Source organism: Micropterus dolomieu, linkage group LG18 (genome assembly GCF_021292245.1).
Source record: "Micropterus dolomieu isolate WLL.071019.BEF.003 ecotype Adirondacks linkage group LG18, ASM2129224v1, whole genome shotgun sequence".
Classification (NCBI taxonomy): domain Eukaryota; kingdom Metazoa; phylum Chordata; class Actinopteri; order Centrarchiformes; family Centrarchidae; genus Micropterus; species Micropterus dolomieu.
Window position 1 is genome coordinate 14,508,267 of NC_060167.1, and position 22,919 is coordinate 14,531,185.

Here is a 22,919-nt window from a genome sequence, read left to right on the forward strand (position 1 = left end):
TAAAAATTGTGATGGGTGTTTTTCACTATTTTCTGACATCTTATAGACACAACAATAGTCTATCAAGAAATAATCAGCACTTTGATCAATAATAATAAACAATCGTCAGCTGCAGCCCTAGTTCAAATGTTTTATTCAACTGACTATTTACACGTGACTTGACTTGCTTTGACTTGAAACTTGATGTTGACTAATTGCAGAAGACTATTATTCAGATTCAGATTCAAAGTATGAAACCCCCCTTAACACTGTCTGACTTGACACAAGTTATGAGACGATTGTAATGACATGAGTCAAAGGTAGATATTTATAGTTTACAATAAGTATCGGTCCTTTCCCCCCTGTCATTTCGCTAATTTGAGAACTTTACTCACCACAGTATCATGAAAAGTTTAGAATCAATGTGATCACACAGTTTGTATGTGTCCGTCTCTCATGAATTTTGAGTTTACAGTGTTTTTCGGAGGTTTCCACAGTGAAAACATCATATATCTGGCCAGCATGAGAAATCTTTTATATGGATCCTTTTCTAGGAAAGCTCAGAAGCCAGTGCTTCATTAAAATTAACTAGATAAGGGGAAGAAAACAATGGGAACAGCAGGAAGCAGGAGGCTTGCAGCCAACGGAAGAGTATAATTGTAATGCAGGTGTTGTGGATGGATACTTCTCCTCTTCCAGCCCTCTTTCTCTCCAGCCCTCATCTTCTCCTCTCTTTACCTCTTCTATCCATTTATAACACCTTCATCTCTCTCTCTGCCTTTACATCTTTCTCTCCATCTTGAGTGCTGTGCCTCACCCTAATTAGAAATTCCCCCTCCGACCAACTGAAATTGAATTGCCCATCATTTGCATAATGATAGCTCACCGGGCTGCCGGCCGATTTAACGTGAGATGAAATGTAGCAATCACTTAAGAGAGTGACCATGAGGGGGTGTGGGTAAGGAGGGGTGCATGAGGAGAGAGTGGGGGGGGGGGGGGGGGGGGGGGGGGGGGGGGGGGGGGGGGGGGGGGGGGGGGGGGGGGGGGGGGGGGGGGGGGGGGGGGCAGTGAGAATATGAGGATGAAATGGGATCACACAGATAGAGTGAGGTTAAGAAACAGAGAGAGAAGAAAAAGAGAAATTTGACAGGTATTCAGGTTATTGTCTTATACAGCTATATTGCTTCAGGGAAGGCTGTGTCCTCAATATGACAGTGACTGGACACAACAAGGACACATAAGGACACTTATGTAACACTGTACCTCTTGTCAATGCAGGCACTTCTGTCTTTCAACTCTAATTATCACAGAGCATATTTCCTATACAGCTACTATTCTGTCAGAATATCCTGTGTTACAAAACTACGCTGATCTTTACGTTCCTACTTTTGTATTATTCTCAATCTCCAGCTGCTTTCTTTTTAGGGTCATTTAACGTTTTTGAGAAAAGGAGTAGCAAAAGTGGCAGAAATGATGTTTTTCAGTGTCCAGAGGTTATTCTTTTATTTCACAGTAGCTTATATTCAGAATGCAACTCAATCAACACCTCAACCAAGAGTCTGTCAAGCTAGGGTAGCATCTGGCAGCAGTCCAACACTCCAGCTAGTTGGGCGAGAAACATTGATCATTTAGAATCGGCTCAGATTTATATGCCTTTTCATTTCCCTACTGACAGAAATTCAACAAGCACTCCTCATTAGGAAATAAAGGATGAAAAGCGTGTCCTTAGGATCCAGGGTTAAGATTGGTTTTACTTCCACAACAGGAATAAAATACTTGAAAACAATTATTGAATGTCAGTAGCCTCTATTGTTGGTGTAAATGTTAAGCGGTTTTGTAAATGTTGTGCTATTTTTAGTCTCTTAAAGTAGATGTTTGGCAAGTTCTGACTTTGTCCCAGCACGAAATCAACATCGGGAACTCCTGAACCACCCACGGTTTATAAGAAGTGGGCAGCCTGTCAAATGTGTAGTTGTCAGTGAACGCCCTATCAGTTGAACTTCCACACCATGTACAAATTACTGTAATCAACAGTATGATAATCATCTCATCTCGCCTCTTCTGGTGCATGTATCTGACATCCCATCTTTCTTAAAAATTAATAATGATTAGTAAAAAGTCCTGATAAATCTTGTCTCAGTAAAGTCATCTGACTATGGTCAAATCAAATAATGTAGCATGATCAGTGTGGTGTGGTAAAATGAAAATGAAGAAGCACAGTGCCTTAAAATCTTATCACAGAGACATACTTGACTCAAACTTAGGCAAACCGATGCAAGTGGTTTAGAGGTCATATTTGTTTCTAATAGTCAGTGTGATATGTTGGGCTATCAGGTTGGAAGCTCTGCCCAGAGTCTGATAAGGCCACTGTTTATTGTCTGACTTCCACTCTTTAACCTGAGGAACCTCAGTCTCTCACACACGGTACTTTCCAGTCCTTAGCCATTACCTCAACATGTGTTTGTGTGTGCGTGTGTGCGTGTGTGCGTGTGTGTGTGTGTGTGTGATCTTTGGTTTCCATCACAAGTCTTGACCTAATTAAGAAGTCCTGTCGATGCTCAATAACTGACAAATCATCAGAAAGCACACAGACTCGCACTATACACACGCACACGCACACACACACACACACACACACACACACACAATCATTTATTAAATTCTTCAATCTCCTCTTCCACTGTCCATCTCTACATAAGTGATCAGTGATCACATGTCACATGTTAAAGTCGGCTGGCCCAGACAGGAGGGAGTTAAGTCCCTTATCTCTCCTCCACAGAAGAAATTCCTACTAGAGGCCTCGCTCTGCTGGTTTCCTGCCTTCTTGCCCAATGCCCTATTTTTACTCATCAGGGCTGTAGAATACCAGGGGCAGCTTTTTCCTTGTCACTAACCTATTTCCTGCCATTCTCATTCTGACATTTCTCCCCGCCGTGCGCTTTGCTCAAATCGTTCCCCCTCTTTATGGGTCATAACCTTTCAGTCAGGGCTGTTCATATTCAAATGTACCTGCCGATGCCGGAGCCGCCGCGAGGTCACCCGTCATTCTGGTTGGCCTTTTTCGGTGTTCACAGGTTTCCTAACATCAGCTTTCACTAGCTGTTAATTTGAGAGCTTTCTGAGTGCTGCCAGAAACAATCAGGTCCACTCTGTGCTTTGCTGTCAGGTTGACCGACTGTAGTGCATTATGGCTCATCTAGAAAACCATAAGCAGTTTGGTGTTTCAGGATATAAATTACAATACGTGTATAGTAGAGATGGTTTTTGTTTTAAGAATTTAAAAAGGTGATTTTATCTGCTTATTTTTACCTATATAAAACATGTCAAAATTGGATTTAGTACCACAAAAACTGGCACATAATCTGCACTTTCTTCCCATTTTTCACATTCTATTAGAGAAAGCACTTTCTGACCCAGCTGCTGACTAACATTTTAGGGCCTGTGTACACTGGAGAATGTCATACGACTATATGACCTAAGAATGTTAATAAAATGATTCTTTCCCCCTTTTTCAACATAGCGTTATGCTACCATTAGCAAGACTTCTGTCCCTTTACAATGTTAAACATTTAGGGGACAGTTATGCTGTTCAATTTGCATTTCACTAAGAAAGTGGAAGTTAGCAAGCTTGGCTACTGTAGCTAGCACTGATTCCCGAAAGACGTTGCTGTTGGACGACGGGTCTTCACTTCCTCCCACTGTACAAAAATTAAGCCAAAATATCCCGGGTGCTGCCGACTTGCACTGGAAATGTCATTTGAAGCCAGAGTCTGCACAGTAGTGATCAGGGTTGGAGCCGTGGTATCTAGGTCCCGCCCATACTCAGCTAATAAATTATCAGAAAAATCACCACTTCAAAATACATCAGCATGATAAAAACTACCTAAATGACAGAAACCATCTTTGAGAAAAAATGTATGACCTATAATGCAGATAGCCACCAGGGGGCGATCAAAATGTTAAAGGCTTCACTTTTATGGAGCTGTCTTGTTGTCTGTCTTTACATACAGTCTATAATCAATACTAATAGAGTCAACATATGGAGTGCTCACAACATTGGCTCCCCAGCTGGTCAACTGCCTGTTTGGCCATAAGAATGTAAGTAACATTACAAACTATATTTTAGTACCAACACACCCATTGCATTAAACAAATAACCAGCACTACAGTGTTAGTAGAGCCTTAAAAATCCACACCCTCTGTAGAACATCTACAGAACAATAGAAAAAACATAATTTCCTCTTTTTTAGTAATTACACTTTTGAACAGACACAAAAACAAGTCAAATGATACCCAACAAGAGGGTAAATTATTCTTTTTTTTTTTAAATAAGAAACAACACTAAAATATATTTGACTCCAGCCCCAATAAGCTCTCAACCTCTCAGTGCTACAATGCTGTATTTTGACAACTGGAATGGTCCCACCAAAGCTACAAATCAAGACAAGATTTTCTACTAGTTCTTGACTTTCCTGACGTGTTTTATAGCCAACCTGAGTGACAAGGTGAACTGAATGTGGCCTATTACTTCACTCACAAGGGAGTCCCTGGTAAAAAAAAAAAAAAGTGCAGTTAAAGAATTCAAGGCTTAAGGAGGCCTGAAGAGGCCTGAGGAGAAGAATGAATGGCAGTTGTATTAATGTCTGGAGAGACATGATATCACCGACTGGCTCTTTCAGTGCAGCTTTCATCCTATTCATACACCAACAGGGTCTAAATGCAGGTGGATCGATGCTGGTTAAAAACACTAATGGCACATAAAGGGAGCACACTTCGCTACTGTGTTTCTTCCTCGCCAAGGTCTGATCACTCCTAGACTATTAATGGAATGTGGCTCTCAGCAGACAGACAGCTAGAGGTGAAAAAAAAAGGTCCATTGTCAAAAGTCCCAAGGCAATTTTTCTTACAAAACATGACATTCTAGATGAAGAGAGTTTGGCTTCTCATTCATATTTGCAGCAATAAAGGTGTTCATATTCATTGTGATTAGTGGGATATCGTGAAGACAAGACAGTGGACACCTGTGCTCGAATCACACTGTCTATTGTATCACTTTGTGTGTCACTTTACTTGATACATGTATGAATGTCAATATTATTTCCCAGTTTGAGGTAAATGGTATTGAATGGTTGCCAAGCTGCTGGAGGGGAAACTGCTCAGCTGACTAAAAGAGCCATTCTCCATTTTATCTCTCAATCAGTGTGTATGTGTGTGTTTTTTGTGTCTGTCTGTGTGTGTGTGTGTGTGTGTGTGTGCGTGTGCGTGTGCGTGTGCGTGTGCGTGTGCGTGTGCGCGTGTGCGTGTGCGTGTGCGTGTACGTTTTCGAATGCCATCCTACTTGAGTGTGTATGTGCAAATGTGTGTTTCATTTGGAGCAGTATGAGCAGGAGCTTGCTGCACCACTAGGCCATGTGAGAAAAAGTTCACGTGATGCGGGCAAATACAGCCAGTCTTCAGCAGGATGGAAAGACTGTAATCAAACCATAAATCAGAAATCACTGAACTGCCATCCACCCACCCCCTCTCCCGCTCCCTCTTTTTTTTTGTTACATCCCTCCTACTCGTCTCCTGAGAGCTCCCCGTATAGCATGCTATGTTACATACAGGCATGCATGTACTGCTCTGGAAGAATGGAATAGCAGATCAATGAAAAATGCATTTTCCCCATTTCAAAGGTTTTCATCATGAGATACCTGAAACCATACAGTCAATGAAAAAGCAAATACTTTTTTTTTCCAGTTTTCTATAATCTCCGTTAGGATACTTATGTGTGCTGAATCTGTGCTGCAGTTTGTAATAAAACCGTTTCCATACCTTAAACAAACAACTCTGCAGTCAACAGCCAACATGTGCACATGTTCATGTGGTTTTCTGACCGCTCACAAACACACGCAGTCCATATTTGTCTGGCCATGACTTTCATAGTGAGCCACCTGGTGTGCCGTAATATCAGGAGAACAGTGGGGTCATTGTGAAGGAGCCGTGTGATATCAAGGAGAGTGACCCATTTAGAGCCCAGCCACAGAGCTGACAAGCCTCTGTTATGTCTAGGACATCTGGAAGGCCGCAGCCGCTCACTCCGATGTACTCCACATATGAGTCAATCCTTCTAAAGAGAAAAAGACATCTGACATGGTCACGGATATTTCACACGCTCACCTATAGGACCTATTCAGGAGGTAGGGCTGTAAAGTGATGCGGATACTGGCAAGGATCTGTGACAGCTCGCTGAGAAATCTGGAGGGAATCCAAACAATATCTAAAGCTGTTCTGGTCATCTTGCAGAGATTTTGGAGGTCTAGAATAACGGTGCAGCACGGTGCTATCTGCTGCTCAGCAGAAGTGCCCTGCAAAGATCAAGTGATCAAGGGAAAAAAGTTCTATCTCATTATTCAAATGAGAATTAGTTTTTCAGTAGCTGATTCAATTTGGTGATGTTCAAAAGAGGCCTTGCATATGCTGCAAAATTACTGCAGCAGGAGATGGCTTGATGTAGAAGTAAAGAAAAAAAAATCCCACTGGATTCAAAAAAACGAAATGTTACCATTCATGCATCATACACAATGCTGTCCAAAACGACTGAGATTTGTCCAATGAAGCTGCAGTGTTGTGCATTATATAAACGAATACATGAATGCATAATGAGAGGCCAAAATGAGCCAAGGAAAGCACACTGAACAAATCCCCCACGGGAAAGGAAATTATTCAGAATAGACGAGGACACAATTCATAATAATATTGGAAAGGGAAATTTTCTTCTCTCTTTATTTAAAATCCATGCTTTAAATGTAAAACCAGAACTACCCTACATGTACTGAGTGGCTTACTTTAGGAGATATGGATTTCAAAGTATTTTTTCAATCAATTCAAAGCCTCACTTTCAGATGATGGCCTGAGGTAAGATTGCGGAGATGACATATAAGGAAAATATAAGCTAACCTAAAATATGTATGGATCACACATACGCGTACACAAGTATTTGTGCACACCACAGCTGGTACAATGCAAAAGCTCTCATTATTCGATCTAATAGAATCCCACTGTCATTTCACTTTTTGTAGCCCAAACAGTGATTCTGTATCATGAGGTAATTCATTTTCGTATGTAGACACAATTGGCTGAAAAGATTGAATCATCGGCCCTTGTTTCATTTTCCATGTAATTAAATCAGCTTCTGTAAGCTGGTGTGCGATTTAGAGAAATTAGCATTTTTAATCACAGTACATTACTTTAATAACTCAATAAATCTGTGGCAGCTGGAGCATCTGAGAATGTTGTCACAGCCACTTAGTTCTGCATTTGCAACTAATACAGGCTGATGAGAATCAGCCACAGACAGAGAGAACAAAAAGAGGGTTAGAGAAAGGAGAGAAGAGAAATCCAGCCGAGTGAGACAGAGGGGATGAGAAACCAGGGAGATAGAAACAAAAACATGGCAGGTGAGAAACAGGGGTGAGCAGAACCTGGAAGACAGAAATATCACCGCAGACTCTGGCACAGAGAGGGGCTCAGCACTTGTCTCACCTCTTTCAGTTATTAACTGTTAATCCCCAATTAGCTCATTCGTCACCTCTGTGTCGTACACGAAACCTGCTTACCCCTCGTGCTGCTTCATTGCTTGGGTAGCGATAATAGTTGCCAAATACACTAAACAAGCCTGAATGACTACAGAAAATCTCATTTAATTGTGAGATTGGAAACTTCTGAATACATACAGTACATAACCAAGCTACAAGAGTTACTACAAATTAAAGCTGATGTACTAAATCCTGACCTCACAGCAGAGTGTGGTCCCTTTAAAGTGAAGAGAAAAGCAAAAATGTTATTGTAATGTGAGGAAAGCTGGAAGCGTTTCTGAAAGGTCAAGCACTGGTTCATGGATTACCTCTCCGTATCTGCAATTTTGCATATTTTTTCCAACACTGCTTCACTGTCCAAAAGACACCTTTTTGATCCAAACCACAACACTTTCACAGACATAAAACCAGACGGCGGTCTTCTCCAGAAACTGGATAGTGCTGATCATTTGTTCAAACAGCTTAAAATGACCTGTACTTAACTTTAATGCTAAGCTACACATAAAGTTAGAGGAGGACAGGATGGATGGTTTGCATCTCCCCTCCAACCAACAGTCCATTGGTGTCTTTTTGGGAAGCAAATAACGATTATTTTTGTAATGGATTAATGTGTAGATTTATATTTCCATTGATTGATAAACAGTAAAAAGTGCTTATCACAACTGCTTTTGTTTTTTGTCCAACCAACAGTCCAATCCCAAAAAGATATTCAATCAGCAATGATATAAAACTGAGAAAATCAGCAAGTCCTCACGTTTGTGCTGAAACCATCAACTACTTGACATGTTTTGCTTGAATTAGGTTTTAAACTATTAGTTATCAAAATTGTTGGTAATTAATTGTTTTACCAACACATCAATCAATCACATAGCCATGTCAGCTGTATTTTTCTTTGCCTAACCAAATGTTTTAATTTGCTAAACTTAACCATGACCTAACCAGAGCTTAACACTCATTTTCGACTGTACTGACAAAGAACCAACTTTTAGTTGTGAACTTCACATCACATTGTGGTAGGAACACTGATGTTTGATGCTGTAATGAAAAATAACAGTGAGCGTGAGCAGGTGCATGAGCACAAATGAAAGTGAGAGCTGGTGTCCTGTCTGCACATGCAGGCCTGGGAAAGAGGACTCCTCGCTTGTGTGCATGTGTGTATGTGTCCATGCTAAAGTGTGGTGTACATGTGTTATTTTCTATTCAATTATTTCTTTTCATTTCTTTCTTTTCCTGTAAGTTTGCAGAATTGCTAGTCTGGCCTCTTTCTCTGCCAGATAAAGCTCTATCTCTCCATCTCTCCATCTCCTCTTCCTCTCTGTCAGATGTTTGTTTTCTAGTTCCTTGCACAAGTACAGGGCTGTAATAGTACAAAACGTACATATTTTCTTTACAGCTTAACAGTGTATGCCTTAGTCTGGTTCCACACATACACACACATGTACTCACATCTTTCCACATCAATGTATCTGGCAAGGCACATATACAGTAGACAACAGAAAAAAATCCTACGCCTTATTTAGATGTGAGTTTACATTCGATATAGGCACATGAAAGCATTATGGCTCATAATCAGTGCCCTGAAGGTGTATTGGCATCTATCTTTGCAGCTCCATTGAGGAGACTGAGGAGCCTTCTTTCCACTGATACGCAGCTTTTTCATTCACTTAGCAGGCTTTGTTATGTGCATGTTGGATTAAGCCTCTGACTGAAAATCAAGCGTGAGCACACACACATGCATGCCACGGCACCCACAAACCCGCAAAATAGCCATTAGCACGATAGTGGTAGAACCCACTAATTACCTCATCATTTCAACACCTCTCTCCCTCGCTTCATGGATCTGATTTCAAAGTACGCTGTTCCAAAAGTGTCACGGTGTAATAATGGCATTACAGTGTTGGACATACAAGTATGTCTCCATGTGCTCTCTGGGGGACGAGCGACGACACACAGGACTTGGAGTTTCGACTGTGTTACTGACACTAAAATAGCACCCAAAGAGGCTAAGTTGATTTGACAGGACACGTACAAGGAAAAGCTATTATAACGCCATGCCAGGCTGATTTTGTGAGAAAGGCTCGGCTGGGCAGCTCGATCCATTTGCAGATCAGGCAACGGTGGATCAGAGTCAGAGAGTTTCTTTTAATACTCCACAACAAACACACAACAGCCAAACAGCTCACATTTATGGTTCTGAATTTATCTCCTGGTTCCTCTCTCTCTCTCCATTTCTCTCATAACACAATTGTTAGGGCAATTTCACACTGTTGTGACTGGTCACAAATTGCTCTTATTATTCGGCATTAAAAATACTTGAGATAAAACCATGAACAGTACCATTTCCCAAAAAATCTCACAAATCAGAGAACATTTGCTTTCTTCTTTTCTTTTTTTGGAGGTCATTCAAAGAAGAGGAAGATCACATTGTACTTTGTGAGTGCTAAAACAACCCCAAATGTCAATTACTGTTGGTCTTTACACAACTGAAAGGAAGGAAGTAGTTCACAGTAGGTTCCCTATCCTTCAATTAGTCATTTTGGATGATAATGAATTTCTTTGTTAAAATTCTCCAAGTGTATTTCAGAACAATGGCAGACTTACCAGAGATTAGAGATTTATACCTTTGAAATACATTGCAATTCCTCAATGTCTATGCTTTCTGCAGCAGCCTCAACTCTACTTTCACCTTCTTAAGTTTTTGCTCTTGTCTGTGTCATTGCATACAATTCAGTTGATCATTACTTTCAAATTAGAACGTTTGGTAAAATATGTTAGATGTCTCAGTATGGATTGGTTACCTTGTGGAGGGGCAGAGGGGCCAGTGAAAGATTTACACACTCTATATGGTAAACAGTAGCCTTGTACAGTTTCATATGTAGACTAGGACCAACAACTGGGCTTTGCATGTGACTATATATAAACATTATTACACAGTCTGTTTCTGCACCATGGCCTTCACAGCCAGTGAAATGGCAGTGAAGCCAATTTACAGTTTATAACTCAACCATACATCAATAATTTAAAAAAAATAGATTACAGTAAATCCATGGTTCAAAAGCTGCATACCTTTGAAATGTCAAAGGGGAAACCACAACGGATAACTCATCTCAAAACTCATTCCAACTGCACCGTGCAAGCTGTATTACAAATATTCAACAGCCTACTGTTCCCTCCAGGTATTTTTCAGAAAAAACACTCTATACATTTTCATTTGAGATGAGAAAAAAGGAATGTATTTTTTTCCACTGGCAAGCAGCCAAACCAATTTAATTACATTCCAAATGGGCACAATCTCCACGTAGCAACCAGCCCGTGTTGTATTTCTCAAACTTCAACAACCTCCTTGACTCTCTCTGAGTAATTGAAATCTTCCACTCTTCCACCCTCGTCATTATGCGGAGCAGCAGAAAGTACAACAAACCAAACCAAAAGGAACAAGGACACCTGGCTCTCAGAATGAGCTGCTTTAGCCAATTTGTAACTTCATGAGCATGTCTTGATACACTTTCTCTGAAGTCAATTAAAAGAATATTAGGTGGTGTATATCTAGAGAGAAGTAACACCTTTTTGCTGCCAAGATGCTGGTGTCAGCAAAATCCCGTCAAAGTCCGATGAGAGGTCACCTCGTTTCATTTTGGATTTGTTCTTCTAGGTTCAAGCCATGTCCAAAAAAACACGGAAACAATTTTTGATGTGAAAAATATTAATTCGATACTTATCTGAATGCCATGCTTCTGCATCTGAAAGATATCAAACTCTGCAAACAACAGTCCGCCATGCCAAGAGGTAATGTTTTAGTACAAACAAGCAGAACTGCAGTGATTAAGAACACAACTGTACATAACATGACAATTTAGGGAAAGAAATTAATGTTTTCCATTTTAGAATGTTTCTAACAGTTTGCTTCACCATTTCCATCATTACAGAGAAGATGAATACATTTCCAATTACTGTTTCAGAGCTTGATAAAACATCAAAAGATCCTTTAGAAGAGCTTACTGCCAAATCGTTTAAAGTGTCTCAGGCTTTTTTTTTACTGCAAAGACAAACTATAATCTCAGAGAGGTCCTCCCATCTACCCGGTGGGTAATTATAGGATGGCAGGCGAATAAATCATCCATCCAGACTGGCAGTAGTCTGGACTTCTATGTACGCTACAACCCAGAATAAGGTCCTGAGGTGACCAAAGTACAAGGCATGGTATCAGTCACACAATGCTGTGTTTGCTTCAGGAAATCCAAATAACTGACTGTAACATTCAAGGCCTACAGAATTTTCCTGTCTAGATAGAATGAAACTGAAAAAATAAATAAATGTAAACGCTTTAAAATGTAATGCCTCTTAAGAAATTCTCTCTCTCTCTCTCTCTCTCTCTCTCTCTCTCTCTCTCTCTCTCTCTCTCTCTCTCTGTCACAAATTCTGTCAGAGAGCCTAGCCACATGCCAGTGCCTTTGTGTCAAAGATTAAGTGAAACCAGGAGTGCCAGCAATGCTGTGTTTGCATAGTGAACACACTCTGTTTCAGCTGCACCAACACATCACATACCAATCAACATATAGAGGCCTAAAACAGACCTGAAGCAGCTACTGTAGATCCAAAATCAATATACATAGGGTACAAACGTCAAAATCTTTGAGAATGTAAAGTTAACTGTAATATCAAGCTCCTATACACATTATTAAAGCATTATTTTGCGTGCGTGCGTGCGTGCACATGTGTGTGTGTGTGTGTGTGTGGATTTTAAAAGAAGAGAGTAAAAGCTGAAAGGCAGCAATACCAAAAGAAATTCAGCACTGCTAGGCAAAGAAGAGGAAAAATGCAATTACATCAACATTTATGTATAGGGTGCAGATCTTCTATAAGATTAAGTGCAACACATAGTGAATGGAATTCCTGAAAAGTAAGGCAAAGCTACCATGAAAATATTATGAACAAAGCCCAAAAGTGCCAGATGTGGTTTACTAGACTGAGGCAAAATGGGGCCTGGGGGCACTGTGGGTTTTTAGTGATAGGGAAGGGAGTCACACACACACATACAAACTTGGCTCAGAGCGACACAGAGACAAACGGCACACGGCAGAGGACCAATCCTTGGTTGCCTAACCAGCTAACTAACTTCCTGTGCAATCCTGAAGTAACTCAAGCATGATCTAAAAAACATTTGACACATCACAAGTGGAACTAGTATTTTTTTTCTATTGTAATAAGGGTATATTTGCAATGATTTATACGATTTTATCATTAACAATGTCACCCAGCAATGAGGTTTGAATTGAAAAGAAAGGAGGGCTTGTAAAGTCACCGTGACAACTAGAGAAGGAAGCAACTAGATGTGTGAAACCAGAAAGGTCTAACAAAAAAAGATAAATTTCTAATCTTTCTAATCAATCTAACTAACACACACACTTCGCAATCATAAATCTTTCCAAAATTGTGAATGTTATTGGTTAACGGTTAACGGTTAATATTAAAACATTCCTACTGTAAAGAACAGTAATCACAGCAGCAGGTCGGGCTGTAGCACACACAACCAAAAAGCATTTCTGTGGTCTGTGTGCTCACACGTGTGTTCTTGTGTTTATTTATGCAATGCAGGTGCAGGCACGCTTGCATGTGCATGTTTGAGTGTTTGAGTATACCTGTGAGAGAGTGTATGTCAGTGGGCCCATGGTCCCTGAGTGTGGACCTGAACCAACCATCTCCAGTTCTGTTTGCCCGGGACATGCCTCAGGAGACACTATGTTTATCAGTTTTGTTATACACTTATCCTATGGAATCTGTATGGATCACACCTCCTCGCCAACCTTTTCTGAGTAAATACCTATCAGGAGTGGAGCCAGGGGACTGAAATGCCAACAAATAAACCACATGCCGTGTTGCAGCTCTGGCAGGCAAATTCCCTGTGCTTCTTATATAATCTAAAACTTTATAACCTGTACCTGGATCAGCTGTCATTCTACCGTTTAATACAACACAACCTTCCACACAACAACGATGAAAGCCATGATCCACCAAAAGCTGATGATGAATTTCCAGTCATTTGTTTGGTGGGTGATTTGGTGCTTTCACAGACTTACTTAACATTGATAGAATACACTGTCTCTCCCAGTCCTGTGATATCTGAGGTAGATGTCGTCTTTTAAGTCCACAACCTGTCAAAACTTCCCACTCTGACCTGTCAAGACATCCAAAAGTTACCTCCCACTCTTTAACTCCTTCCTATCCTTAGTGTTTCATTTCCTGCTAAGAGACTAAACTGCAGACTCACACCATTTCACATAGACCCTTTTACCGGAAAATAAAATCATGATTGTGCCAAAACATAGGCTGTAATATACCATTCCAAGGGAGATGAAATGAAAAGCAAATTGTTGGATGAACTGTGAGATCTTTGCAGGGTGGCGAGTGTGAAAGTCAGAGATGATGAGCTCCGTCTGTGCTTATGTGAAATGTTAATATGGTTTTCTCATACAATGATTACGCTAATTTATGTACCAAAGCCTGGTTTACACAGATCTGCCAAGGCCAATAACTGCACTCATAATCTCCAGCATCTAGAATAATCACTTTGTGGTCTATTTGTATATAAATGAAATGAGGCAATTATCCTAATGAAGATCAGCTTTCTTGCTAGTAGAATAGCAGCATTTCAACACAACAAAATGTTTTGTCTTTGTTGCATCTATCTTGGCGTGCTGACACCTTAATCATGAAACAAAAGGAACAACAAAAATGTTACTGTATGATAAATAAAGACACGCAATTCACAGCAGGGATGCTTAAACTGTTGCAAAAAAAAGAGACTGAGCTGCGCACTTCCTGACCTACAGTCTAAACCACATGCATGTGGATGCTAAATGTCAGCATCAACAATAAGTTTGGTTGTTGCCCTTGGTGAACCAAAGATATAAAATTGCATAACAGAAGGTCACATCAGTTTTGTAAATATTGAATTATTGTCTTGCTGCTAAGTATGTTTACCATACTTATCTCCACTGAAGCCAGTTATACAGCATTGTTTTGGTCTTTATAGAAATATCAAGGCCACATTCTGTAGATATCATAGAAAAACATTACAGAAAGTGTTGTATTTTTTCACATTGTTGTGTTAATAGAAAGAAAATTAATTTGCTTTGAAATGCTATTGTAGCACGGTGATAAACACTGAGTTGTCCCTTCTCATCAGCAGACAGAGCATATAGAACAGAGCACAGAAATGGTTAAATAAATCACATGAATCAGATGCCTCTCGACTTCTGCTCTCTCTCTCTCTCTTGCTCTTCCACACACACAGATTCATTAGTGAAATCCATCAATCAGCATTTCATGCAATTTGGGATTGAACCACACCAAATGCACTAAAACAATAAACGTCTGTCTTTCAAGTCGCTATCTGGACTGGAACACATCTGGTGGCAAGGCTCATTTTGGTTTCCACATCGTTGAATGACATTACAGACTCAACGGCGAGCTGAAAAATAAAGCACCCCTAAAAATCTCTCTCCATATTCCCTCCGTCTACAGCCCCTTCCCTATTCCACCACCCCATCCCCCAGCCAATCAAGAAGTGAATATAAAACAGCACAAGGAAACTGGGCGGTGAGGGGCAGGCAGACCGGGAGAGAGACAGGCAGGCTATGCTACTAAGGAACCAGTGGCCTCCTGAGGTGAAGACAGTTTAAAACGCCTTGGCACATTGGACTCCTTTACACAAGTTGAGGGGATGAAACACACACCCATCATCCAGCTGAGGAGCCAGGAGTCAAGCCTGACTCTAGTATTTGGCTTTCAAGGGGCAGTGACGATAATTAGGGTTAATGTGATTTAATGAGGGGCACGAGTTGGGCCGGGGCTGGCCTGCTTCGATTTACAATCAACGTCAAAATTGGAATTACTCTGACATCTTGTGATGTGGCTGTGTTTTTGCATTACGTTACAGTTTGCCATGCATGTCACCTAGCATGAAAACGTGCTATCAGTCTCATTCTAAATGCTGTCTGGTGATTTCTTATAATAAACCGACTTTCTGGCTGATGGATTGCCATGTGATGGCAGCATCGAAATGATTTGGATAGCAGCAGTATATCACAAAAGTATATTGGGAAGAGTTTTAAAAAATGCACTGTCATGACTGAATTCTTGGCAGTTAATACAATCAGTCATCGACATAAATAGCCTATTTCTATGGACCTAGGTGATTAAGTAGGTAACCAGGCAGGATAAACTATACTATCTATTTTCAGCCATACATGACTTATGACCCTCTTAACACCTCTAGTAGCTCTGAGTCATGTCTCGTCTAGATTATAAAGTACAGAGCAGCGCAACTGGAGTGCTGCAGAGTCTGGTTGAAGCTTTGTCACCCTCGCTATACTTTAGGTTAAACTGAAGTCCATGGTGGTAAATCCCTGTTATGGACAGTACTGTGTCATCTCGCCTGTTCTCTAAACAGTCAATTGCTGTCCTCAAAAACCCCATGAAAACCCATGTAGCTGTAGCTACAGAATATTATCTACAGTATCATTGATGTGGCGTCACCAATGTGGGGATTTTTGCAGATGTTCAAACTATGCTGTAACATAGGTGAATGAACAGTTTACAAGTAAGGTGAAGTTCTGTATGCATCTCACTTATCCACAATGCCTTCATCTAATCTATTCAAAAATGTACACAACAGAGTCCTGTATTTTTCTTTATTGTGTTTTGAACAAGTGATCAAAAAACTAAGTCTTCATTTCTCCTACTGTAATGCTCTGTGCACTGAACACAATCTAGGCCCTACTGCTCCAGAGAATAAAACTGTAGCTACTTATCATTAACTCAAAGACACAATCAGCCCCAGGCAATCCGGCTTCCCTCCATAACCTTTTGACATTGCTGCTGGGAAGGTAAATGAGAGAAGAAGTTAGATACAGAGAGGGGGAGAGGTGCGGAGACAGACAGTCTTGATTATGAATCGTGCCAGGAAGTGGTTAGACCAAAAAATAACTTCAGAAAGTGGACCGTTTAAGGGTTTTCTTTTTAAATACAAAAGAATTATGTTCATTCCACTATTCCATTTTATGTTATCTATTATTTGCTCTGGGTTAACTGCCTGGAACTGCATTAGAACAATAAACTCAACACTTTGAGTATTCCCAGTTCCAGCAGCTTTAGACTGCGTTTTTTTCCCCCTCTGGTGTCCATTAGAGCCATGCAAGGGTTAACATTTTCCCAGTGAGAACGGTTTGGATACTGCAGCTCGGACTGGCCAGTCAGCAGAATGTTATGAATGGGCACAATGAAAAACCCCAAGTCCACGCTGTCAACCCAAGAATGCTTGCCTCCATGTAATTAACTTTTCTCTGTGTACAGAATGAGGTACTGCTGGAATAACTTTTTCTTTTTCTGTTTCTATTACGGTCATGTTTTGAAGAGGGAAAGAAAAACACATTCTGAGAATTCAACAACGAAAATATTTTCGCCATACTTTGAAGTATCCCATGACTAATACAGTGATTTGGATAGTGGTGGAAATGGAACGGACCACTTGAAAAGGGGTGGTACGTGCTCTGCAAAAGCTGACCTCATTGCTCTTTGGGTGGACAAATGTCCGCTGCTTGCTACTTGCACTCATCTAAAGACGTGCTTTACAAAGAATGTGGGAAAACCTGGATCAGTGTATTAATGAGGACTATCTTGTCAAACATGTTTACTACATCTTGCCTCAAGGTATATTAGCAACTAGGTATGCGCTGCACACACACATGCACACATAACATGCTCAGACACAGTCCTGCTTTGATTGAGATATCACTTCTGTGAGTACTGCACAAACTTTGTATCAATAAAGTGTTTGCTCCGCACTGCAGTGAAAACAGCTTCAGCATATATAAATAACGTACAGTAACTTGGAACAGACTCCAGCTATGTAAAGAATAACATCTGCAAACCATTGGATTATAAACCTACAGTATAACTACAGTATAATTACATGAGAGCCTTTCTCTTGGGCACCGTGCTTTTAGAGGGAAGAGGGATGAAGAGAAAGTGGAACAGCTACAGTAATATATCCAACTTCATTTCACCGGAGTGATTCTGCCTCGGGGTATGCACAAGTCATAATGCATTTGACAAATAGTCTCCCGCTAAAACAGGCATTTGCGAAGAAGTGGCCTTCAGCGCTGGTATACACAGCTGAGTGTACGCTGAACAAACAAGCCTCCCACTCAGTGAGGAAAGATACAGAGAGGCTTCAAAAAGATTAGGAGAAATCTTGGGCGAAAAGTAAAGATGACTCACGGTGATTGTGCAAGTGCAGGACAATGCAAGTTGGATGGAGTTGAGAAGAGCAACAGAGCCGTGGGGTTCATAGCGAAATACAAATCGATGCTTTTCTCATGTGCTGTTCTTTGCATTGTTCTGAGATGTGGATGCACTGTGTGTTTTATCAAGGAATAAACAATGACATGTAGAGAAGCCCAACAGAATTTTGTCTTACATAATCTTATCATTTTGTATTCTGATAATGAATTTTGGTTTGAAAAAGGAAATCAAAGAATAAATTGCATTAGACTTCATCATATTTTGATTAAAGCATAGATTATTGTTACATACTTTGGTTTGCAGGGAAACCCCTGCCTAAATTTAAAAGCCATAGTGCATTCATAGATTCGTGGTATTGACTTATCCTGTCAGTATGATCCATATTGCTGGCACGCATCAATCAATCATCAGTCTGAATGTGGCCAATCAGCTCAAATCAGTTTTAGCTTAGACATTCTTTACGTTCCTCAATTATTAACCCCTTCAGGTAGAAAACAGAATTAATACAGTTATATGCACACACGCAAGCACACACACACACACACACACACACACACACAAAGTAATTCTCAGAAAGCCTATTATTCACTCTCAGAAATACATGTGTTTGAGTTTACACCACAAGAACAGGAAGTTATGAGCTTTTATATGTGGACTGTCCTACTTAGTATTATGCTCACTTCCTAGTTGGTGTCTTTTATACTGTACTGTAATGCATAAACACACTAGTGAGTTTCACACAAGCTATGTATATTTGGCCTGCCTGCAAGTGTAAATGATGGTGAATCAACACCTTCCAGGAGGCCTTGACAGGGAGGGTTTGATACTTTTGAGCCTGTTCATAACCTGTATGTGCACGTCTCTTAATATAGAAATGATCTGTGTTTGTGACAAAACTCCAAGCCATAGTTACTGTTTATGAATAACTGCTACTTAATGCAATGACTTACAATCATCTTTTCATTTTCCTGTGAAATATTCAGACAAAATCCATTGAAACCATGCATGCAATAACTACATCATGACTGTGAAATAACTTATTTTTCATCATCTTTGCAAGCTTCCCTTCACCTGCAGGTGACGTAGCATTAGACCACTGTGGCACTGCTAACACAGGTCAACTGCATCCCTCTCCTGAAATGAAACTGCCATAAAGATCCAAAACGTCACATAAAGCTCCTGTATCATTATTCAACAACAACAATCAGTTATGTGTGGTAGCAGCGGCATGGCACAGATAATATGTCACTTTACATCTTGGTCACAGCTGTTACTTTAGTGAGGACAGCGTTATACGAGTCTGTCCTTGAAACCCAAACTTGCCGCTGCTCACCAAGCCAACAACCTCTACACTCGCTGAATCATGACAACTACAGTTCATCGTGTTAACACTTCAAGACGTGAGACATGGCCTCGTCAGACAGCCAGGTTTCATTGTGCTCTTAAATATGCATCTGCAGCTACTGTGTTTATGGCTATGTGTGTGAGTCAGACCTAGTCATACAACACTCAGTAACACGCACACAAGCGTAACATTATGAAACGACAAAAAGATTACAAAAACCCTTCTATGTGAGAATATTTTGCCAGTCCTTACTTTATTAACGGGCTAATTTAAGGTAAATTCAGACATAGCATCAGTTTATGTTAGAGTTAAAGGGTTGAAGTTGATGTCACAGTAGGTTAGGGGTTAAGGAAGACTGTAATCAATGTAAAGTACTCATGTGTTGTAATTCATTTTAAGTAAACCCTCTGCAAGTGAATGTGAAAGTGCGTGTGTGCATGTGTACGTGTGTGTGTGTAGTCGTCTGTGTGTGTTGGTCATGTATACTGTACATACAGGTGACTGTGTGTGTGGACAGGAGAGATTAACAATTCAAATATTGTACTGTGCTATAATGTTTCACTTTGTCATCAGCAAATGTTAACTGCCTGCTGGCTTCCCTCCAGGTGCTAAGGCAAGCAAACCTATTTGAATGGCTGTGGGTATAATGCTTTCTTCTAGCTCTACCAATTGTTTACACAAGTTTTGCCTTGACCACATGAAAAAAAAAGTTGCCTTTTTGCCTGTGAGGGGTTGACCTGGACTATTTGGCAGGCGTGTACATTTGTCTAAATGCAAAACCTTTTATCAGCAAAGCAAAGAGCCAGTACCAAGTACATGGAAAGAGTGAGCAATGCAAAAGCGATCTCTTAGTGTAGGCCCTATGACATTCAGCAGAAATATCTGCATTATTCAAGAAACGTGACAATATTTTGCTATCTAAAAAGGACTGATGGGAACTGATTCTGTAGTACCTTCCATCAAATAGAAGTTTGTCAGTGATAATTAATTCATGGCACCTATTCTCACTTCAATTTACTAATAAAAGTGTCTGATTCTAGTAACATTGGATACCAATTTTCGTGCGTAAAAACGCATGTGCGTGTGTTGATATGAGCACAAAAGCTAATAAATAAATGCCGATATTTCATCCTTTAGAATTTTAAGTAACAACGGGTGGTTTCGCTATAGGTCACTGATGAATAATTAATTCCTTAAAAAAAGTTATTATGTGCTTGCTGATGAGATTGTATGTATGGTAAAAAAAATATATATATATATATTAAAATGTAAAATATTCTTCACGGAAAGACCTTTATCGAGCAATGAGGCACAAGAAGACACATTAATATGCAGACTGTCCAGTTACAAGCTGCACGGTGTAGGCTATGCCTTAGAGCATCACAAAAAGCCCGACCCATAGCATGCATCACATTCAGACGCAATCTTGATAGTTGTTTATTGGACTAATTGTGCATTGACCCATGTGGGAACCTGCGTGGAGCAGATAGTGTGTTTCCGTTAGATAGGCATGGTTTAAATTATACAGGGAACAATTTTGCTGGTTTACATGTGTTCCGTTTAAAGGAGAAAGAGGCACATATTGAATTTGTGTCCAGTTTGTTCAGAGAGAGCATTCGCTTGTACTCCCAATGCTCTGGAGAGAGGAGTGCGCTCCAACTCAGCTCACAGGACAGCGACAGTCAATTTACCCATAATCTACCAGATTTACACATTAACAAATTCGAATTAAAGGGAAACCAGCGTGCACGAGCTCAGAACAGGTGTCATGTGTGATTTCCTGTAGAGTTTTAAACAATCTGCGCATCAGAAATACAACAAAGTTCAGCGATGCTGCAGCTTACAGACACATTTCAGTGTAATTCATCCCGAGGGCACTAAAAGTGTAGCACTTGACCCTGGTGGTCTTCCTAACACTTGTTAGCCTATATGGCCACCATGTGTAACCAATGTATTTGTGCGTGCGCGTATGCATCATCACACCGAAGGCTGCACATCTGACCGACAATAAGCTCGTAAAGTAAAGATAATTGTTACCTTGTTGGAATGGTAATAGTCCAAACCGGAGTCAGTCGGTAACGTACATGAACCCACGCTTGCAGGGGGAGCTGGATAAAATCTGACGTCCATCTCAGAGTCCGCAAGACTGACGGCATGAAAGCGTAGCTCCAAAAAAACCGGTGCGACTTCTCCCTCTTTCTTTCTCTCTCTCTCTCTCTCTCTCTCTCTCTCTCTCTCTCTCTCTCTCTTTTTCACTCTCCTGCGCGCACACACACACACACACACACACACACACACACACAGTCTCTCTCTCACACTCTTTTCTCTTGTGTGTAAAACCGAACAAAAAGTAGTAGTAGAAGAAGAGGCCCGAGTCTCTCCAGTCGTTCACTCCTCACATCCGTCCTACACCTACTTCAGCACTATCTGGGCATTCAGCGCGGTGATGCTCTGATATATCATCCCTATAAAGTTCACTTGGAGAGAGGGAGAAAGAGAGGGGAGCCTCGGTAATCACAGGAAATAATAAAGTAAAACGGTCACTAAAGTTGTTTGTCAGCGGGCCGAGCCGGCCCTGTTGCAGGTAAAGATGCAGAACTGATCCGGTCGACGGTTTCTCCCGTAACGCGCCCTTGCTCCGTTCCAGGTTTCCAGTAGTTTTGTAATGTGGGAGCGCTCGGATACATCCATGCTTTCCCCTCCACTGAGCGACTGCTAGGCTGCGACCTCTACCGGCCAGAAGAGGAACGGGCGAGAAGAGGGTCAGTGGAGTTAGGAGGATTGACAGGGGGTGTAGTGGAGAATGGGTCCTCCCAAACTGAGGTCAAGTTACCTTTCAGTTGGCAGGATAGAGACAGCCTTTTTGGGGTAGTGAGAACATTACAAACCTAACTCTACCTTGAGTTGATCTCAAGTTAATTAAACTCATTTTCAGAGTCTAAACAGTCTGATTTAAAGACCTGTAAACAAGTAGCTGGTGTCAAACTTGTTTTCTGTGATCATAACTCTGACAGTGTCATCAAGATCATAACCAGCTCCTAACCTCTTATTTGCTCTAGTCCTCCCTTGACACTAAACTGGTATAAAAATTGGATGAATGGATGTGTCCATTCCCTGTAATTGCAGTATTCCACAGTGGTGGAATGGTAAATGGCCTGTACTTAGCGCTTTTCTAGTCTTCCGACCACTCAAATCACTTTACACTGCATGTCACATTCACCCCATTCACATCACACACTGATGGCAAAGACACTTCTTGATTAGTGGACAACCCTCTTTAGCCCCTGGGCCACAGCTGCAGTAAAAGTATATACCACACTTAAAAATACTCCATAACAACTAAAGTCTTGCATTAACAAGTAAATGTATGTAGCCTACTATGTATCCAAAAAAGTGTATCAAAAGTAACAAATGCACAAGTTTCTAATGCAGAAACATGGACCTTGTGTGTGATAGCCTATTATATTAATGGAATATTATCACTGCATTTTACGATTATAATTGGTCGAGGTGAAGCTAAATTTTACTTTTTTATATACTGCTGGGTAGTTTAATCTATAACATGGCATCACATTTTACGAACTGACCACATGTTTTGCAAATAAAATCTTTATTTGCAAAGAAACTAGTAACTATAGCTTTTAGATAAATGTAGTGGACCAAAAAGTAAAATGAATCCCTTTGAATTGTTGTGAAGTTGTATGAAGTGGCTA

At 40.6% G+C, this 22,919-nt stretch overlaps 1 protein-coding gene across 5 annotated transcripts in view; it reads right to left on the reverse strand.

The window, feature by feature from the left end:
• tox2 (TOX high mobility group box family member 2) overlaps window positions 1-22,919 on the reverse strand; it is a 118,366-nt gene that overhangs the window by 72,864 nt on the left and 22,583 nt on the right. For 4 of the 5 annotated variants that reach the window (XM_046076485.1, XM_046076483.1, XM_046076481.1 and 1 more), the window contains exon 1: window positions 21,244-21,878. The exons of the other annotated variant lie outside the window; for it this stretch is intronic. In XM_046076485.1, coding sequence (XP_045932441.1) covers window positions 21,244-21,336 — 93 coding nt within the window. In that variant the 5' untranslated portion in view covers window positions 21,337-21,878. Of the gene's footprint in view, window positions 1-21,243; window positions 21,879-22,919 lie in introns of those variants that run through there. 5 annotated transcript variants of the gene reach the window in all.